The sequence below is a fragment of the Strigops habroptila genome, chromosome 8 (assembly GCF_004027225.2).
Source record: "Strigops habroptila isolate Jane chromosome 8, bStrHab1.2.pri, whole genome shotgun sequence".
Lineage (NCBI taxonomy): Eukaryota > Metazoa > Chordata > Aves > Psittaciformes > Psittacidae > Strigops > Strigops habroptila.
In genome coordinates this window covers 31,814,873-31,835,355 of record NC_044284.2, presented here as the reverse complement: position 1 = coordinate 31,835,355, position 20,483 = coordinate 31,814,873, and the positions used below count along the sequence as shown (strand labels likewise).

Below are 20,483 nucleotides of genomic sequence, written 5' to 3'. Positions count from 1 at the left end.
CAAAGGTGCTTCACATATTCATTTCTATGTACATTGTACATATGTGCATTGCACACCTTATGTGCAGAATCTGTAAAATAAAATTCTCATTTCCTTTATAGAAATAACCCAAACAAAACCCAACAAACCAAACTACATATTTGTGTTTCATTTACAACAATGATACATTAATTTAAAGGGAGGGAAAGATTTTATGTGATTTTTCCCCCCCAATTCCCCAGAGCCCCAAAGAAGTATCCACTGCAATATAACTGGTTCCAAAGCACCCTCGATTCTGAACATTCGGTTCCATCTTAGCCATGCAAGCAACTGTTTTACAAGCTTGTTTGAAGATATTTTGTAATTAAGATTTATGATCCTTTTGTGGTGTTTGGAGTTAATTAAATATTTTGCGTGAAAACTGCAAATAATTATTGCTACTTGCTTTAAATAAAAATCTAATCATTGCACAAAGCTTAACAATCAGACCAAATGCAGCAAACAAAATGCAAAGAATGACATACACCATACAATGCATGCTTCAAGTAATTATACAATAACATATCCAATCAAGGATCTAGACATGATACAAAGTTGAAAAGTTAGCACTTCTCCTAAATGTTAGAAGGCTCTTCTTGAAAAAGAGCCTAAACATTAAAGTCTTAAAATAGATGGCTACAAAAACGGTTTTGAAATCACCTTCAAGGCTCTGTCAAGACACAAAGGTTTGAATTGCCAAAAAAAAGCTTTTTGCAAGAACTTCAGGAAAACTATTTCCTGCATTTTTTTCTTTTCCTCACATCACAGATTATGAGCTGTAAAATTTTTCCCTGCTATACTCAGTGAAGTCACATTCTGTGTAAAGACAGGAGTAGTAATACTATGGGAATTACGATTCTTTGACTCATTAAATAAAAGGGCATCTCAACTACTTTACTGATTAAAACCTCCTGAATAATTTAGAAAACACAGAAATTTTTTTCACACATATTTGATTGGCTTGAAATTACTTTTGAAATTTCCTGGTAATTCAAACTGCCAGTTTATGAAGTGTCTTGATGATGTCCATCCTAGCCCTATTTTGTAGTTTTTCACACTGAATAAGACGCCACCACCAGAATATTCTCGTGAAGAAGTGAACAGATGAACAGGGCATGAAAAATGAACAAACAGGGATCCCCTAGAATAGTTTGAGTTAATGGTTGTGATTATTCAAGCTATGACAGCTTTAAATGTATATGAAATGTTTTTCCCCACTTCTTCCACAGTATCAGCATATGCCATTCTCTTTTTATTTTGCATGTTTATGCATAGTTTAGCCATCACAAACTTTCCGATCTGAAGAATTCACCAAAGGTTTTTACCAAGTTCTTGCCAAGAAATATGCCTAAACATGAATTTTATAGTTTTCCTCCCTCGCTTAGATGACTGAGATTGAAGTGGTCAGGTGGGTTATTTTGCCTGCTTGTGCTTTTTTTCTTCCCAAATTTAGGAATTTATTATATAGTTATGCCTGAGGAATAGGCACAGAAATTTGATTAATAGCTTCAAAAGAATCCAGTTTATGTTTTCATATATAAGAAATGCAACTGTACCAACACTGAAATTAAAAGGACACTTTGGGTGACAAATTTACAAAGCTAAGTTTTAAAGACACCCCTGCGTAGTAAAAGACAGGCATGTAGTCAAAACATAACAAACACTAGAATTTTAAGGTGATTACTAAACCATTCGAATTATAACTTTATTTAAGTCTATTTTGAGTATATTTCCATCTAATATAGAAGTGAATGATGAGGCACTAAACAAAGCCAGCCAATTATGAGTTCAGAAAGTCATGGCCACTAAACTGACACATGCATTGCAACAAATTTGCTGAGCATGTCTGATGACAACTGCAGGATACGCAGGTGAATCTGAACACTAAAACACACATGAGAGTCCTCTATGCATGCATGGCAAGGGTGCATGGTAGAAAAGAGCTTCCAATCCCAAAATCCATTAGTATAAGCAGAATGCCATGCTATTTACTACACCCATTTCCCAGTGGGGCTCAGGCCAAAGCTTTCCAGGGCAGTTACTGTCTTAGTGTTCTACAGATATATTTTTACTCTTTCTAGGAGAAACAGCTTAAGAACAACAACAAAACCCACCTTCCCACATTTCTACAACTCTGTTGTTCTGCCTGTTCCTCTGACTTCTCAACATGTGACCTGGTTAGGACCACATGAAATAGCACACAATTTTACAACAGAAAATACCAGTAAATCATTTGAAGTCACATGAATAATCATAGCCAGAAGACATACTCAGACAGAGTGAGTAATGGTGTGACAAAGGGCAATTTAAAGCTTCTCCTTCTCAGAATATGAGGTCAGCACACTTAGAAAGGCCGTATCTTACCACCAAAAAAGGTATCTAATACTTTCAGCCAGGTTAACTATCACATTACTTAGAATATTTCACATTTTTATTATATGACAAATAAACAGTCTGCTTTTCATTTCCAGACACATTATTTTTTTTTTCCCCACATTGATCTGCAAACTAGAAAGTGCACTGTGCTGCACAAAATTTTTATTATTTGTGTGTCACACACAAAAGTAAGGAACATTTGACTATAACCACTATAAGCCAAATGACATAACAGTCTTAATTCTCATTTCATTTTATACTAATGTCTTGTAGATTCTCATTTAAAGATACTTTGATTTTTTTTCTGTTTATTTTACCATACACTTCATTTTTGCACATGAATTTCTTTCCCATGTGCTGTTTGTGTTGTATAGCTTATAGCTATTACATCATTTTCATTCAACAATACAATATAGTTAATAATGACTAGGAAAAAAAAAGGTGAAACTTTTCAATGATCTGTGTTTATGTATAAAATTTAAAATATCTAAAACTGTTAATCTATCATTTTTCATAAGAACTAGAAGTTTATTTTTAAACTCTACACAGAATGAAAGGTTTTCTATCACTAAGAAAATGTCTTTCTATTAACATGAAAAAAGTCAGTTCTGAAGGGAAATAACTAGGGGCAGTAAGATGAAATTAAACAAAGCAATATTTAGACAGAACTGAAGTCAATTTTTCTAATACTGTAGTCTGGATAAAGTCTTTGGAAGGAAAAAAACCCATTACATAGTACAGCTTATTACATTAGACAATTTTAATTAGATTGGACAATAGAAGCCTAGAACCAAAATCCATTCTATAGCAGGTAAGGTTCTCCCTTACTTCAGCACTAATTTAAAGATAAGAAAATGTCTAGATTTCTTCAATTTAATCTGCAATGGCTATCAAAGTTGACATTTACATTTCAAAACAACCACAACAAAAACCCCCCTGAAAATATACATCATGTATGCTTTTAGCAGAAGAACTTAATATTTTAATTTCTTAAAGATAGGGAAGGACATGGAAGCAGAAAGCTTGATTCATTACAAACAAAGGACTTTCGGCAGATATCCAGTAATATTCACAGCATAAAACTAGTTCACTTGCATTCTTCCTTGCTAACAAGCTTTTTTCCCCTATGGTTAAAAGCAAGAGTATTTTCATAACGTCAAAATGTATGAGTAGGTTTAAATCATTAACCACTCTCTAGATTGGCATTTATCTATTAAAATTGTTTAATTTGGACGAAGAGTTTTGTCCAAATAAGCGCATTGTTACCAGATGCAAAGGACCTGGTACAACTTGAAAACCAAATCCAGCATTAAATGAAACTTTGCTTTTCACACTGGAGAAGCAGCATCTTGACGAATTATTGTCTATATTAAGAGCACCCTTTTAATGTAGTTACGAACTCCTGAGATGGGTGTTCACAGCATAAATTTCTGATTCTCCAGAGTTTTTTTTGTTTTCAATACAAATATAAAAAGTAACATCACCAATCCATTATAACACTAAAGGCAGTAATAGGTAAAGCCTTAAAATTCATGGGGAAGCTATAATCTTCTGTTACATGGCATACAACAAGCAATTCAAATAATATTTAAATGTTTTTTTCTTCTTTACATCCTACAGATACATAAGGCTTGTAGATCCATTCTTAAATACTGAAGGTAAAACAAAATAAATAAGAAACACATATAAGTTGGAAGAAAAGAATCAATGCTGACATTAATGTAAGATTTTTTTTTTTTTAAATCAAGAAATAATAATAGTAACAAGCATCTATAAAGCAGTTTATCTTCAATTCTACTTCAAAAAGAAAAAGTCGTTTTCTGTTAATAATACCACCTTTCAATGTAAAGATGTTTTATGCCTTTTACTCCATTAATAGAAATAAATAACAATAAATAGCATGGAACAATACTTGGTACAGTAATTTTCAACACTCAACTCATTATTTGATAGCTTTAAATGTCTTTTTCCATAGGAGACAGGAGCAGTAAGTTTTCTTGGGTTCAGCAATAACAGCAGACCTGGAGTCTGATCAGTAGTGGTCATACAATTAGTTAAAAGAAAACAGCAATGAATTTATGTTTCATAATAACTTTTTTACTTGTGAAATGTTAATTACAGAAAAATTCATTAATGGCCTTATTTACAGAGAATGAATGCCAGCAAACAAAACCAATTTACCAATGATACTCTGCCAACAAATGGTGTCTCACTAACTGAGCAAGCAAATTAACAATCATTTTCCTTAGCAAACAACAGTAGGCAAAAATATAAATTGGCAGTATTTCCTTCTTATTAATGTAGACACTAATTAGCACCATTATACAAAAAAGATTTGAATTAAATGTCAAAGTCTCAGAATTGTTTGAATTCCTCTTTGCTTAATTAATCCAAATATTTAAATTAGGTTCTTCATGTAATCTGATGTTTCAACCAGAACCCACTGAATTCTACTCATAGGCACATAAAATTATTATTTGCAGATGGCTTATGTAGCTCACTTTTGAAACGTGTAACTAAAATAAAGATGTAAACTCTTCACATTAGACATATTTAAGTCACGTTTTGTTAATTAGCCAAGCACTTATCCTATTCTCTAACTGACCACTATATCCCATGTAGTAGACAGCTCATGAGGTTTGTAATTTTTCTTTTTACTTATAGGTCTAGAATACTAACACAAACTACATTTCAGTTAAAAATTCTCTACTTTTCTCACAGTTTCCAGAAATTAAGGAAATAAAGTGTTTTGGAAGCTGCAGTGCTTGTGAGTGTTCAAAATTTTATTTTAGAAAAGCTGCATGTTAACAACACAGAAACTAAATACTGTGGCATGCATCTGCCTATCTCAGGTTGAGATTTCTCCACAATTCTCTTTAAGCTATGGTCCTTGCAGCATTCACGGAGTGCTACACGTTTAGTGTGATTTTTACTCAAGTTTTCTTTCAGAGGACAAACTACAGTTTTTCATTGTTTTTCCTAGAATCCTGACACTTTACCTTTGCAGGCTTTTGTAACAAGTATTAATTGTCGCTGGAAAACGACATTCTTCCTCTGTTTTACTGAGATGAAGTGCCCACAATTTTAGCACAACAATGAGCATTGAACCCAACTTTGTCCTTGGTGCAAATAGTGAGCAGATCTTAGTCTCTCCCTCCTCAAAAGAGTGTTACAACACCGGAAAAAAATAATTCGAGCCGACCTCTTTTATTGTGATCTAAAAATGGGCGTATGACTTTTATCACTGAATCCAAAGGTACAGTGCAGTATCTTCCATGTATCCACAAATTATGGAAAGTTTCTATTTAACTAAACAAGATTGGCTATTTTCTCTTTTCATTTTTTATTTATTCTAAATTCTCATTTCACCCTCTTTAACAAACCTCATTTTAGAGAATTATTCTTACAAATTCAAATGATCCTTGTGTCTCACTAGACTTTTTAAGCACTTCTTTGCTACCTGCATCTGTTAACAAGAAACTCATGTGAACGGACTCACAATTTCTTCAAGATGAGATGAGAAAGTGACATCTTACCCTTTATAAGAATTTTGAAGTAGTGTGTAATTACACTGTTTTCTTGGAAAGTGGTGGAAGTAGAGTCAATATTCTTTATAAGCAGATCAGTCTTCCACAGAAAATCTAGACACATGGCAAATTGGGAGTACCGTTGGGAATAAACGAAGATCTGTGCTTGGCTGCTCTATCACTGTCAATATACCTGATGTATTCAGAAATCTAGCCAGCATTTGGAAGCAATAATTTCTACAAATAGTTTTAACATCACAAACTGCATGACTGTTGCATTAATTACAAATAATATTATCCTACAAAAAAAACCTCCAGCAAACTATACAGATTATCTCGCATGCATTTTGTCCTTTTTAGATGGGGCTTCAGATGGTAAACAATGGATGTAATCTCAACAACAAAGCCTTAGCCACTAAAGAATCAGAGAGGAAATCAAGAATGTTTACTGGAAGAAAAACAGATGAAGTTCTAGTCATGTTTTACTGACTGTAAACTAATTAACTGGGGCAAGGCAGGACATCTAAGAGATGCTGTATCTGTACTACTGGACAGGATACATTTGCTATTACAAGAATTACAAAATATTACAACATCACACTCAAATGGAACACCTAAATAAAGCAGAAGCGAAAAAGAGATTTCCTTTGCTTTCTTTCCAAAATAGAGGGCCTGACTTCAACACTTGTACTAATATGGGACTTATTAGAATAAAAGAATCAAATCTTAAGAAAGTGATAAATAGATAATCAAGAAAGTGTCTGCTGCACAGCTCCAGACAGCTTACAGTTTTCAGATCACTGCCATGGATTATATTGTGAAGTCAAAAAAACAAAATGAGAAAAAAAAAGTTATTCCTTTAAATGGCAAATACCTGTTTTCATGAAGATAGGACTGCAAATACTAATAGGTTAGGAAAAGGCTAGCAACCTATCAGAATAGTATTTTTTTTTCAAATACAGGAGCTAGTAATAAAGTTTTAATTGACATATCCATAACACCTGTAGACTCACATATATGAAACACTATAAATAATTTTCTACAAATAAAACCCTGAAAAGAATGATTTTGCACTGCACTTGCCCCAATACTTATAGAATAAACTACTTTCCAGATCCTTTCCAAGAGGAAATTACTACCTAATCACTGGACAGAAGTGGTTAAAACATTGCTTAGAAACAATTTGACTGGTACCATTTTACCAACTCATTTGGACAACAATTGCCAAGCAAGATCAATCTTAAACTCCATTTAATTCAAAATGCTACTTTGAGCAGTGTTTAGTACTGAATGTTTTAGAGGCAAGTCAAAGAAACATCAGAAATGAGTATTAGCTTGGAAAATCTAGGTAAAAAAGGTCTAAAAAGCATACTTTATGAAAGTAAAATTGAAATCCATTTTACGCACACCACTTCAAACTGTTTTTATCGTTTAGTATGTACCTTATGTTATTTTCAATTTATTTTAAATATTAATAAATTCAGCAACCTCAGAAACAGCAATAAGGTAATTAGTTTAAATTAGTTTACACCAGCCTGATGACAGAATATTCTGACTGTAGACTAGTTACAAAGGCTTAGCTGAGCGCTGAACCTGACATAATTCAAACAGTATTTAGTATAGTAATACTCTCCCTGTGTGTCATTTTACATTTGGTAAATATACAAGTTTAAATGCAAACTGACAAACAGAATGGAAAGATCAGATTAGGAAGAGAAAAATGTTCTTTGTGCTGATGAATAAAAAAAGTTACTTTAAAGTTGCCAAAAAGTGAAAAAGTTATAAGGCATGCAAGTATGTAGAGTCTTGGTATAATGAGCTGTTGAAATAAGTTATCCTCTCCAATCTCTTAATGCACACTGTAATTTTTTAAATAACATTCAACATGCCGACTAAGGAGAAACAGTTCATATGTATTTGTGAGTTTAAAATGCTTAACAAAAACAAACTCCACCTACAGTTATCTATACCCAATTGGCATCAAGGGGGTTAACCATGTAATCTCATAAACAACATGTGAAAGAAAATATTTTATTTCTAACCTCTGCTGCCAGTTGCTGAAGAGAAGGGGATGCAACAGGGTGTAAAGTTGAGTTGCCTCTGACTGGATTATGAAGGCTAACATAAGCAACAACATTTCTTTGAAGAACTCTCTTAAGATCCTACAACAAAAGCAGAGCAATGGTTATTATTATGCATCATTATAATTAAGACTTGTTTTGTTCTTTCAGTTCCTTTTAAAGAAAAACTGCACCCTATGTTTTTGTACTCTGTGATTCCCTAAGTATTACTTAACTACTACTTCTTACAATATATCGTTAAGAACTTCAAAGGACATCTTAATGTTATTTCTCTATATAGCATAAGTTATAATTCCATTTCACACACCATCTTAACAGAATGCAAATAAGCCTGGGAGGAATTAAAAATGACTACATGTGTACGACCAAAACTGAAAACATTACATACTGTGAAACAACATGATGGCCTTTTAAACTTCTGCCAGACAGAAGACAAACTTCAAAAGTAATCATTATCAACAGTTACATGCACTCAAATTTTTAGAGACCAAATTCAGACCTGAATTGCATAACTTTCCCAGTGTTTTCATTTTAGTATTTTTTTAGACTACAAAAATAGCATTTACAAACTGTTTCAATTATTACCTCTTTTTTAAAAAGATCCCCTTAGCCTTCTCAGTAATGAGTTACTCTTTGCGTGAAGCAGCTCTTTATATTGAACAGAAGGGGTGTAAAGCAATTACATCTGATGTAAAGCTGACTTGAAGTGGAACTAAACAAATTTTGCTTCCAGCCTGGATCTTTTCAATTTGATTTTTTCACCCCTCTTGTTTTTGAAGATTAATCATGTTGGAAGTATGAAACTTCAATGAGAGCTAGCTGCTTCTCACGCATGCTAAAAAGCAATTAACTCTTCATCTTATCTACTGTTTTAGTTCAGCAGCCATGAACCCTTCTGCTACCTATTCCTTTAATTTATTAACTGATGTCCACTGTATGATCAACACCACCGATGAGGTATTTTCTTTCAATAAGCTGGTTTCTATTCTGTTGAAAGAAAGAGCCCAAGGAATTGTCTGTGTCAGATTGTATCTAACTCCTTAACACAAATATTTGAAAAGTGAATCAGCACAAGCCATGGAGATACTGTAATGCTTATGTTATTAATGTAAACCATAGTACAGTTCTCTTCATTCAGTGTCGTCTTGATTCAGTTCTCCCCACACTATCATTATCTATCCCCACGCTTTTAATAGATAAGCCTATCAATTAAAAATTAGGAACTGTTGAACCCCCAAGAAGGAGAAAAAGCACTTTAAGCTATTCCTGGGCCTAGGTCTTTTTTTGAGGTTTCCCTTCCCTCTCCTCCAAATTTTGGCAATGCCCTTTTTTACAGTCCTCCACTGAATTAGGGAGGGGAATCAGCTCCCAAAGGTGCTGTAATAGCAACATAGACAGCTATAAAAACTTGCCACCTTATCACACGCTCCATTCCACAGGAACTGCCTCTACAGATTTTTTCACTGCATTTGCTCTGGAGTTCATGAAAGTACACAGACAGACATCACATACCAGTTAATGAACCATAATTTCTATGTCGTAATTTCATCATGTTTTTATGCTCTCAACAAAAGTAATCATTATTGCAATGAGTCTTTCTAAAACTATTTTACCTCTGCCCATTCATATGAACCAATGTTCCCAAATGACGTTCCTCCCCATGAGCAGAAAACAATGGTCCGGTCAGGTCTCCAGCCTTTCTTAACCTTCAGTGCCAAGGCTTGTATAAATGCTGTGATGATAGCAGTGCTACTGGCCCATTCTTGTCCACTATAAGTATTCAAACTGTTGTGATGACTACCAATTATGACGTATCTGTCTGAAATGCAAAAAAAGGGACAGATGAGAGAATCTTATTTCTTCTGGATACTAGCATTAAAAGGATTTTTAAAAAACCTAAAAGATTAACTGTATTAGTCTGTAATGTCATTAATACAACACAATGCTGTCAACAAAAAATTACATGATCATGTGCAAGACAATCATAAATAGATAAAACTGTGAATACTAGTTAAAAATATACTAGTAATTAAATACATGTATATACTTTCCTAATTTAATCCCTGTGTCCTTACCCTCATTGTTGCTTATTACTCTCCCTTCTTATAAATCTGATATATACCATTTTTACAGCCAGGACTTCTTCATATTGATAATCTAAGAAAGTCCCAAGCTCACATTAGAGTGTTACAAAAAAATCACAAATGAGTAAGCAGGAAACTATCTTCAATACATATTAGCATCCAAAAAAGAAAAGAAAAGGTGTGGTAGTACAATGAGAAACATAGAGAAAATACACAAAGTATTAGTACTCCCTCACCTGGAAGACTGTGTTCAGTGCTCACCACCCTATCTCAAAAAAGACATTGCAGAAACAGCAGTTGAGAAGCTGGTAACCAGAAGGGTTATATATCAGGACTTAGACTTCCATGTAAGGAGACATTGAAAAGACCTGGACTGCAGTTTTAGAGAGGAAACATGACAGAGGAATAGATATAATGAATGAAACAGAAACGATAAGTCAGACCTAGCAACTTTGATGATACTGGAGGAAACTGTTTTATAAAATGAAAAGCAAGAAGTTTCAACCTGAAATAAAGAACATGCCTATGGTTATCTAGAAAATAAACCCACAATTTTACTTTTTTATTTTTTTTTCCCCAGAGGAATTAAATGAAAACTTCATCTCTCAAAGCATAATATATAATCCAAACACTAACTCACAAGTGTAAAGAACCTCATTTTATTCCAAAAGGATGATGTGGCATGAAACAACATGAATGACTAGTGTAACAGGCATGTCAAGAAGTCAAAGCAGAGTTATGCTGAATGACTTATTAAACTATTGGATCTTCTGCGTGAGATGAACTCAAAACTGAAGCCTCTTTGAAGGACTGCTTCCTGGTTGCGTTCTAGTATTTACTAAAGTCTCTTTCTGGACCAGATCTAGACTTCAACAGGTGTTCTTTCCATATTCAAGGATACCGATAGAGAACAGAAGAATAGTTATCAAGTAATGCCAGATCCACAGGAATCTCCAAGCATCATTTGGGTTCCAAAAGTGCAAAAAATTTTTAGTTTTCTTTCTTTATCCAAGGGGATTCATTCTTCACTGTTGTCAGCACATTGGAATGTAGCAACACACAGGTGGGCAAATGCCCGTGTTTTATATTTGCTTATAAAATTAAGTATCTTCTCCCCAGTGGTTTTTGCAGTGACTGCTGCCTAGAAAGAATTTTAACTGAACACTAATGAACACTTTGATTGTAAGACCATTCTCAATCAAACTGAACTTCTACCAGTTTTATTCAACAAAATTCATGCAGATGTTGTTTTATAAGGAATCAAAAATGCTTTATAAACAGGATATCTGCTATATACCTATGAAACAGCATCTTCACTTAACTGCTTGGGGGGTGAATAGGCCTGTAAATGAAAATTTCTTTCTAAAAGCAGAAATGCAAAATGTAAATCTAAGTGTACATAATAATTTAATGTAACAAAATGCAATCTACACCATAGAATTTTGCAACCTATATGTTACATCATAAGACTTTAATTACAGTTTGCACAGACAGTGAAAAGTCATAGATTCTTCAACTTAATGTTAGGAATTGGGAACAGAAATGAATGGCCTTACAGGCTTCTAGGTTGTCAGAGGAAGTGCCACTAACATAGGGTGAGCAGACAGGACAATGCTTGCCCCATTTTTTAATCTCTGTTCAGTCTGTGAAGAACATATGTGAAGGGGAGTGGAAAGAGACCTTATGTAAAATAGCATAGGGCATTTTGATGGAGAAGAAAGCTACAAGCAGCAATTTACTGTGGGAGATGCAAGCTGAATGAACAGGGGTAAAAAAAAACCAGCTGGTGCCTCCTTTGAAATTCTTCATCTTTGCACATCTCTCCCTTTTGAATAGAGGCAATACCCTGAAGCAAATGACTATAGGAAAAGCATAGGAGAAAGGATGGTCATGCTTACAGAGACAGCAGCTGTCCTTTCTCATAATCATTTGCTGAAGCATGTGGAGAAAGATATCACATAGTAATAAAAGAGAAAGAAAGGACTAGAGAGAGAGAAAAAAATATCCACTAGATACTTGTGAATGTGATAAGATGGGATAGTATTCAGGGTAGTGATGAGCTGGACAACAGGGATTTATCATTAAAAAAGAGTGACTTTATACTCTTGTTAAACATCTCATTTTCAACCATGTTCAATAGAGCTACAAAATCAGTGTTAAGTTTTTCAGGGTTTAAAAGGCTACCAACCATCACATTTCCTCTGCTTTTAATACCTTGGTTGCATTTCAGGTGCTCAAATGTCAAATAAGATCACTATTACACAGATGTGTTTGTGTGTGTGTTAGGACGTGTTTAATCGAAAAACAAAAAAATTAAAAATCCACCCTTGACAAAGCTTTGCAGTCTTTCATTAAGTGCTACAGATAAATTTTGCTTTTTTTACACATTTCTGGAACATAAAGGTGACTACTTGACGTGTATGAAACTAGCAAAACCCCATCGAAATGACAGAGAATCAACACAACTAAACAGCAAGTAATCTAATCAGTTGAGAAGGCATAGCTACAGTATCAACTAGGAAGAGGAGAGAAACAAATGAAGGTTTAACATTGATTCTGTATGAAATGTTATCCATTGTGCATTAAATGCTTAACTTGGGCTTATATTAGAAGTCAGTTGCTATGGCCCTTGTTCAGCAAGACATTTATGGGATAAACTGTTGACATCTGGGAGTGCTATTGACTTCACTTCATTATATATCCTGTACTTCTTAAATTTAAGCATATACTGACATACCTTTATGGTAATATCTTATTAAGAATGCAATAATAAGATGAAAGATTCAGGCACAGAGAAGATAAAGAATTTATCAAACAGGAACTGAAGCCTTTTATTTCTCTTGCTTCTTTTCACAATTCAGTACATGGTATATCTAAATATGGAAGTTTCTACTTTTCAACTTCCATGATTACTATTTAGAAGACATTAGCAATAGCAGACTTGTAACTTCACATTCATGAAGGCAATGAAATCCTTTACTGAAATTAAATTCACTGTGCTAATTGCTTTCTATTTGTTTGTTTGGTTTTTGGGTTTTTTTTGGTTTTTTTTGTTTTCTTCAAATGTTCTGGTGAAAAGCACAGCATTCAGCACATACAACACTAAGTCATTATTTCTCTAACAGGAATAAGCTTAAATCCTCCCCGTCTCCTTTGTTCCATCACTTAAATATGAAATGACTAGCCCACCTCCTAAGGGACTCTAGATAAATTTGCAACCTTTCTTCTGAACCTAATAAAAGAGCATTAATCAAGACAAACGTGATGATGTTTTGATGATGATGCCATCTGTACATTAGAAATTGGACTGGGCCCTTTACAGTATTTAAGTAGCCAGCAACAGTATTCATTTGTGTTGCACAAACCCTTCAACTTCTAGGCAAATTCACTTGTAGACAGAATAAGCTCAAAATGATCTTTCCTATGATGTCCTGATTATCGTAGCATCTACATACAGCATCAAAGGAGGCATGAGATTTGTGGTTTATGCCACAGTTGCACTTAGAATCTTGTTTAATTCATGCATGTGCAGAACAGTAATTATAATTCATAGACTCATGTAAAACTAGCATAAGGCATGATTGTAACACAAAATAAAGCTCCAGCAAGAGTGATTAAGAGCTTAGTCACAGATTTTTGTACACTATAATCACATTTGATATTGGATTCTTAACTAAAAATCTAATGTAACTAAGCCAGAGATCATGCTGCCCTACACCTTGGTTTCAGTGAGACACTTGAATTACGTAGGGATGTTCTGGACTTGAACCATAGAGCTTTATTTCTCTCAAAATTCTGTTAACGTTAGGAAAAAAAAAATCAAAACCTTTTCTAAAGATGTATAGACAGTTTGAATATTAATTCGAATAATGCAATAAAGTACACCCTAAAATTAAAACCATCAACGTAGTTACTTGGCATAAAATACTGATACTCTCTATTCCTGCTTTTTGTAAAAACATAGTTACTATATATCTGTCTATAATATCCCCTTGAGCTCATTCTCTGTTTAAACCTTATGTTTTATTATAAATCAAATCACGAACTGACTGCAACAAACGCTCTCTCCTTCTTCTGTATTAGCGCGCATTATCTGCCAAAACAGAATCCTGATCCCACCTATGACTCCCAGCCATCATGAAACAAATAATTGATAAAAGTGCTAAAGAGCTACTTACCAGGAAATACAGTTCCTTTTAAATATCCAATAACATTAGAAATTGTCTTGTAAGTTGTGACTGACTGAATAGTTAGACTGATTTTTTTGCCTGTTAAAAGACAGAAAGAAAAAAGAAAAAAAGAAAAATAGAATGTCAAACTTGTTTATCCAGCCAAGTAATCTACAGGATGCAAATAAATTCCCCACAGGTTAAAAAAAGAAAACAAAAAATCCCAAAACAAAACAAAAAACCCACCCACCCACCAACAAAAAATCACAAACAAACGAACAAAGAAAACCCCAACAAAACAAAGGAAAAAAGACATTTTCTTAGTCCCATTTTAGCAGTGGAGTTCAAAGCTGGAATCTCAAAAGAGATCTCTAGTCCTTGAGTTAAAAGATCATTCAATTCACCAATAAATATTGCCTTAGTCTTTATAGTTTGGTTTGGTTTTTTTTCACCTAATTCTTCACCCAGGTCAATCTTCCAGTAACATTCACTAAATTATACCTGGTTTATATTACACTATTCTTCTGGAGAAAACCCCCTATGCTAAATCAGATGGGAAAAGTTAGACCTCTGCATTATTTATCACTTTGCCAACATAGCCTCTGGTTATATATTTGTGAACTTATGCCAACAGAAGACAGGTTTTTTTTTGGCTTAGCTGGTATCAGCCAAGGAAATGGTGTAAATACAAAGGCAGTAAAGTTCCTAAACCTACTAAAATGTGCAGGACTTGCCAGTATTACTATGCCAGTTGAGACTGTAGTGCAGGATAAAGCCACAGACAAGTAAATGTCTGAGTTAATATAGCTTAAAAAAAATTAACTGTCCTTTGCTGAAAATCACTGTCATTCCCCGTGTGTCTCAGGTGGGACAGACACACTAACCATGCTAACTCCTGCAGTTTTTGGCAATGGAAACAAAATAACTAACTACAGGGAGCTGCTCATACCTTTAAAATGTTTCGTTTGCATTATAATAGGATATGTTAACATTCATCTCATCTGAAAGGCCATAACTTCTATCTGAGAAAAGTCAAAATGTCTTAAACAGCTTAAACTTAAATGCTAACAATTGTCTGACGATAACCACTGTGTCATCCCCGACCTTCAGGGAGGTTCTCTTACATCGAGTGCAGCACCACCCCCGTGGCAGACCTGTGTTTAAAGGTGTCTTCGAGCCTGAATTCCTTCCATGTTTGTATCCCAACTGTCACAGACCAAAATTAAAACATTCCATGGGTCATTTTGTCTCTATCTCCCAGGCTATTATCCTCCCAAAGATGTATTTCTAACAGTTTGTTTCCTGGCTTTGTTTCCCGAGATGGTGAGGAATGTGCAAGTGAGAGCTTACTCCAACATGTAAAATAAAAACAATATATCTCTATGATACTTTTCTTCAGGGTTCATTTGCTGGTACTTCATCTGAGAAACTTACTTTAAAATTCTCCTAAAATAAAATCCCAATATATTTTTATTCACCAGTCTTCAGTGATATTTGAAAAAAGCAAGCCAACTGCTAGATTCTTTTCTTTCTTAATAAAAAAAAGTACTAGCGATATTTATTCTACTTCCTACTCAGATAAAACCTGTTATCAACAGATGTGTCCTCTACATGACAACTCTGCTTTCGTTAGAATGCAACAGTACAAAAAATGCAAGTCAAGTGCAATTAATTAAAAATAACCCACACCACCCTATTTTGCAATAACCAGTCACAGCAAGTTTACATTTTGATCCGTCATGCATATGTTGGGGTTCAAGTTATAATTAACTTTGCTCTTCTGATGTAAGTTACTGTAAGGTTTATTAACTATGTGATGATGAGTTGTGTTTGTTCTATAAATCTCAATATTATTCTAGAATTTTTTAAAAAAGTATGTCAGTAAGAAAAAAAATCAATCCAAAGGGTTCCCAGCACTGTACTGTCACCTATGTTCTCTTTTCAGTATTTTAAAACAACGTGAAAACAGCTCAAAGCATCCACGTTGATCAAGCAATTTAAATTTAATCTATACTATGCAAGTTACTTCTTGCTGCTATTATTTCTCACCTACAACCAATCTAGAGCCAATTTACTCTGCTTAAAAAAGAATTTCTAGCCCAAACTGATTTCCTTTGCTTTTCTAACTCCACACCACTTTAGATACATGTTTCTTTAGGCCCCATTTCAAACAAAAATAACATAAACCCTTTTGAAGACCACTGACTTGACTGTTTTTCTTTAATCAACATCAGCTATCCAGTCTTCAGCTGGCAATAAAGAAATGGAAAATTAACTTCTGGCAATAAACATATTCTGGAATCAGATATTCAAGTTAATAGTCATGTAACACAGCAGTCAGCTTAAAGTGATTTGGGCTTAAAGGCTTAGTACACCAGATGAAAAGGCTGAAAGCACTCTTTGGAGTATGTAGCAGAAGTGAAATTTAATCTCCTTTAAACAGTTCTGACAACAAACCTCTCTTCCTAATGCTATATTTTAAAGATCTTGACATCTTCCTTTTTTTCTGTATTCTCTGGAAAACTATAAGCAAACTTCAGCTTAACATTATTTAGGATACACTTTGAGTTTACGTAAGCTAAAAGCTACTTCTGAAGTAGAAGAAAAGTATTTATTGTCAGTATTATTTATCTTTTTATTTCTTGACTTGGAAACTGTGAACTGCCTTATACCAAATGACGACCTACTCCTTTCACAATTACATAGTTATTTTTAGAAATGCACAGTTATTTCCCATTCATTTGACAATTTTAGAATTTCAGATGAACAAAAACCTACTTGTGGCCTGTAAATGAGTTATGTTTTATTTATTTTTTTTAACCTTATCCTAAGCTCATACTAACATACAGGAGTAGAGGTTTGAGCCTCATTTTCTAATATATTGGTTAAATTCTTGAATCCTGATCATACTAACCACTCATAATCACACAGTTTTCTGAACATTCATTTCAGTACTGGATTTTAAAAAGCATCGTTAGGGGTGCTTTTGAACTCATTTGACAAGATTTTTGCTACTTATATACAAAACTTTCCCTACATGCACATTTAACTCAAGTGTGGAAGCATCGAGTACTAACTAAATTCATGCATTTTGATAATGCAGTTCTTGAATCATAAAACCAGAAGTTATTTCAGAAGATTGCAGAAACAAGGTACATTGAATAACTTTAAGTAATCCAGTTTTAACATGAATGTAATTCCTGCTGAAATAAACATAAACCACACCTGAATAAAAATATATCAGCTTGAAATCACACTTGAAGTAAAGCTTTCAAACATCATCAAACATCCATGGCAATGTTACTTAGGGGGCAGTAATTCAGATGAGGTAGGATAAAATTACATTCAACAGAGTTCTTGTTCCAGTCACTCAAAAACCTTACATCAGGTTCTAATAACTGCTAACTTTCTGAGCGCACACACTACCAAGCTTTTCAGACTCCCTGAAAGGTAATGATTTTTTTAAATAATGAAAGCTACATTTTTCGTAAGTTATTTGTCCCAAGACTTGAGGCTTTAAAGTAATATCAAATACCCCAGAACATGATGATACAGCAAGAACCAACAGTGGAATGCAGAAACACCACGAAGTATTTACATATAAAAAAAATAATCAAATATGTCATGGATTTCTTATATTCTATTGGTGATACTGTACAGAATAATATGGACTGGTACATAGTATTTGGAATACTTCGTTAAGTACACCAATATGGTAAGTATACATTAAACATATAACAGCAGATTTTGCTATCATTCAAAGCAAATGCTTAATTTTCATCAGTTATCTAGAATGAGTAAACTCCAACTGACTACTTCCATATTAGACTGCCTAGTTAATGGGCTTTTGAAATCTTACTGCTGTAGGAAAAATATATTTTATTTAGGTCTCAGTATTTCATCATGTCAACTGAGTGCAAAACTTTATCTACCCATATTTTGCATCAGTTTTCAATTAAGTTCATAGGACTTTAAAAGAAGAAATGTAATTGTCATAAGCATTTATGTAACAATATAACTTACATACCAAAAAAACTACATGCAACATAACTACATACTAACGAAAACAAACTTACAAAATAGTATATATTTAATAATTTATATATTATCTCTGAAAAAATATTATGTGACACCATCAAAATCCAAATGTAAAAATCAATACTAAATCTGTGACAATGTACCGTATTGTTGAATTATAAAATTATTTGTGCAGGAATATGTCAGAACTCCTAGACAGATGACCCTATAACAAAAAGCCTTTACTGTTTTGGGTTTTTTCTTCTTCTTATACATATGTATACGCAATACACTAACTAGATTCAGTCTCTTTGAAATCTAGTATATTTATTTTTTTTCCTGACTAGATTTCTATTTGATTAACCAACTATGCTGCCTACTAACACCATTTTTAAATGGATATTCATAGGCCCTGAGTCTTCACACCCCATCTCAGTCTTAAGAGCTTAATGAATAAACTTTTTGCAACCTTTTCTGAGCTACAATAAGGAATCTAACAATAAATCTACTGATACAAAAAGCTTTTGAAAATAGGTGATGTCTAGAATAAAGTCCTTTAAGGAGGCTCTAAACTGGGATGGCCCAATGTGTCACACTCAATGTCAAAGATAGTTATGAATTTTGAGAATGCTTCATATTGTATAGTTGAATTTCATAATCTCACACTATTTTGAGAGCTTCTTTATCTGCTTTACAGCAATCAAAATCAAAGCATCACACACACACAAAAAAAAAAAATGGCACAGAACAGAATTCTGAAAATACATCTTGATCAGTTACAATTCTGGTAGAAAAACTTGTGAGCCTTCAGGTATTAGTAGAGAGAAGATATATTAAAAAATGCTTCACACTGTTTATGCTTAATTCTTTTCATGAACTTCTATTTTAAAAAAAGTACAGAATTTAAAGCAATCTCAAAAAGAAAATCTGAGAGCATTAGTATAATTGGTTGTATTCAGTATGTATTACATCTGACTTCCCTACTTAACACGTACTTCTTTGCAATGCCAGTAAGCAATATCTGAAGAACATAATTATATTTCTACTGTTATGTACAATTAATTCAAATTTGGGAGATATGATAATGTGCACTGCCACACAATATGCTGTCATCTTTCTCTATTTGTTTTCTTGGATTTATGTTTAGCATAGTGCAAATACCTAGAAATTATGGAATTGTTTGCATATTGATAGCATAGTGTATGATGGCACAGCCAGAGTTCATTAAATATAGTATTCTTTCTTCCCTCTGACAGGTAGCAAGCTACGAAGGAGAAACACATATAACAACATCACAAGGCTGTAGCCTAATAAAAGGATATATATGTCCTTTATCTTTCCGTGCCCTTCCTCTGACTGAAAAGAAGATAAGCGTGATCTGCACTCCTGCAGCACTTGGCAGAGAACTTTGTTTGTCTTGGACGATGATCATGTTATATGGAAACTAAAAGACTCTTCCAATTATTCCTTTCATATAATTAGATTCAAATTTCATATGATCAGTTATCTATAAAATTCAGTATAATGACCATCTGACGCATGGAATGGTATAAAATACATGTTCAAAGTCTTAAAAAATTCTTCTTTATGTTATGCTAGCAGACTTTTCAGTAGCAGTCACGTTTATCTGTTTCACTCTCACCTTTTCTGGTAGAGAAGTGGATTTGTTTGCAGGCTACAATGAAGCTTTGCATTGCAGTCATTAAGATTATTCATTATTGATCAATAACTGTATTTTGCAAGCTAATAAAAGATTACAAAAGATCAAATTATTCTCCATAAAAGGCATTTTGATCTGAGTCATTTTGCTGGCTGTAGCAGAATGCTGGGAGTCTTTGTATACCTGGCTCTATTATTCACTCCATGTTTGGTATCATTCAAGATACTTATATATTAATGCTTTGGGTTTACTATTTTAAAGTTAAAATAAAAAAATCTACACCTAGTTCACAGCAAGAGTCATTAAGAACTCCTAAGAAATGGGATCTTGTTCTGTGTATGTTAACTCTACTGATACATTCTGAAATAATATACACTCTTAATGATCTTGTTTGATCCAGACAATCTTTCTCATCTTCTATCTTCTCAGATGCGATTAGCGTAAATATGAAAACTGACACTTAAAGAACAGGAAAATTACACATATAACACTAATATTTTTAACTACCAGACTTCCAGGCTATGAGGCTTTCCATTTAACATCAAAGAAGT

General features: G+C 33.6%; 1 protein-coding gene across 10 annotated transcripts in view; it reads right to left on the bottom strand.

Moving 5' to 3' along the window:
* The window catches only part of NAALADL2 (N-acetylated alpha-linked acidic dipeptidase like 2), a 494,598-nt gene that overhangs the window by 102,743 nt on the left and 371,372 nt on the right, over positions 1-20,483 (bottom strand). For all 10 annotated transcript variants that reach the window (XM_030494655.1, XM_030494657.1, XM_030494654.1 and 7 more), the window contains 3 exons: positions 14,265-14,354; positions 9,616-9,821; positions 7,964-8,083 (listed from right to left, as the gene is read on the bottom strand). In XM_030494655.1, the coding sequence (XP_030350515.1) occupies positions 7,964-8,083; positions 9,616-9,821; positions 14,265-14,354 (416 nt within the window). The remainder of the gene's footprint in view (positions 1-7,963; positions 8,084-9,615; positions 9,822-14,264; positions 14,355-20,483) is intronic.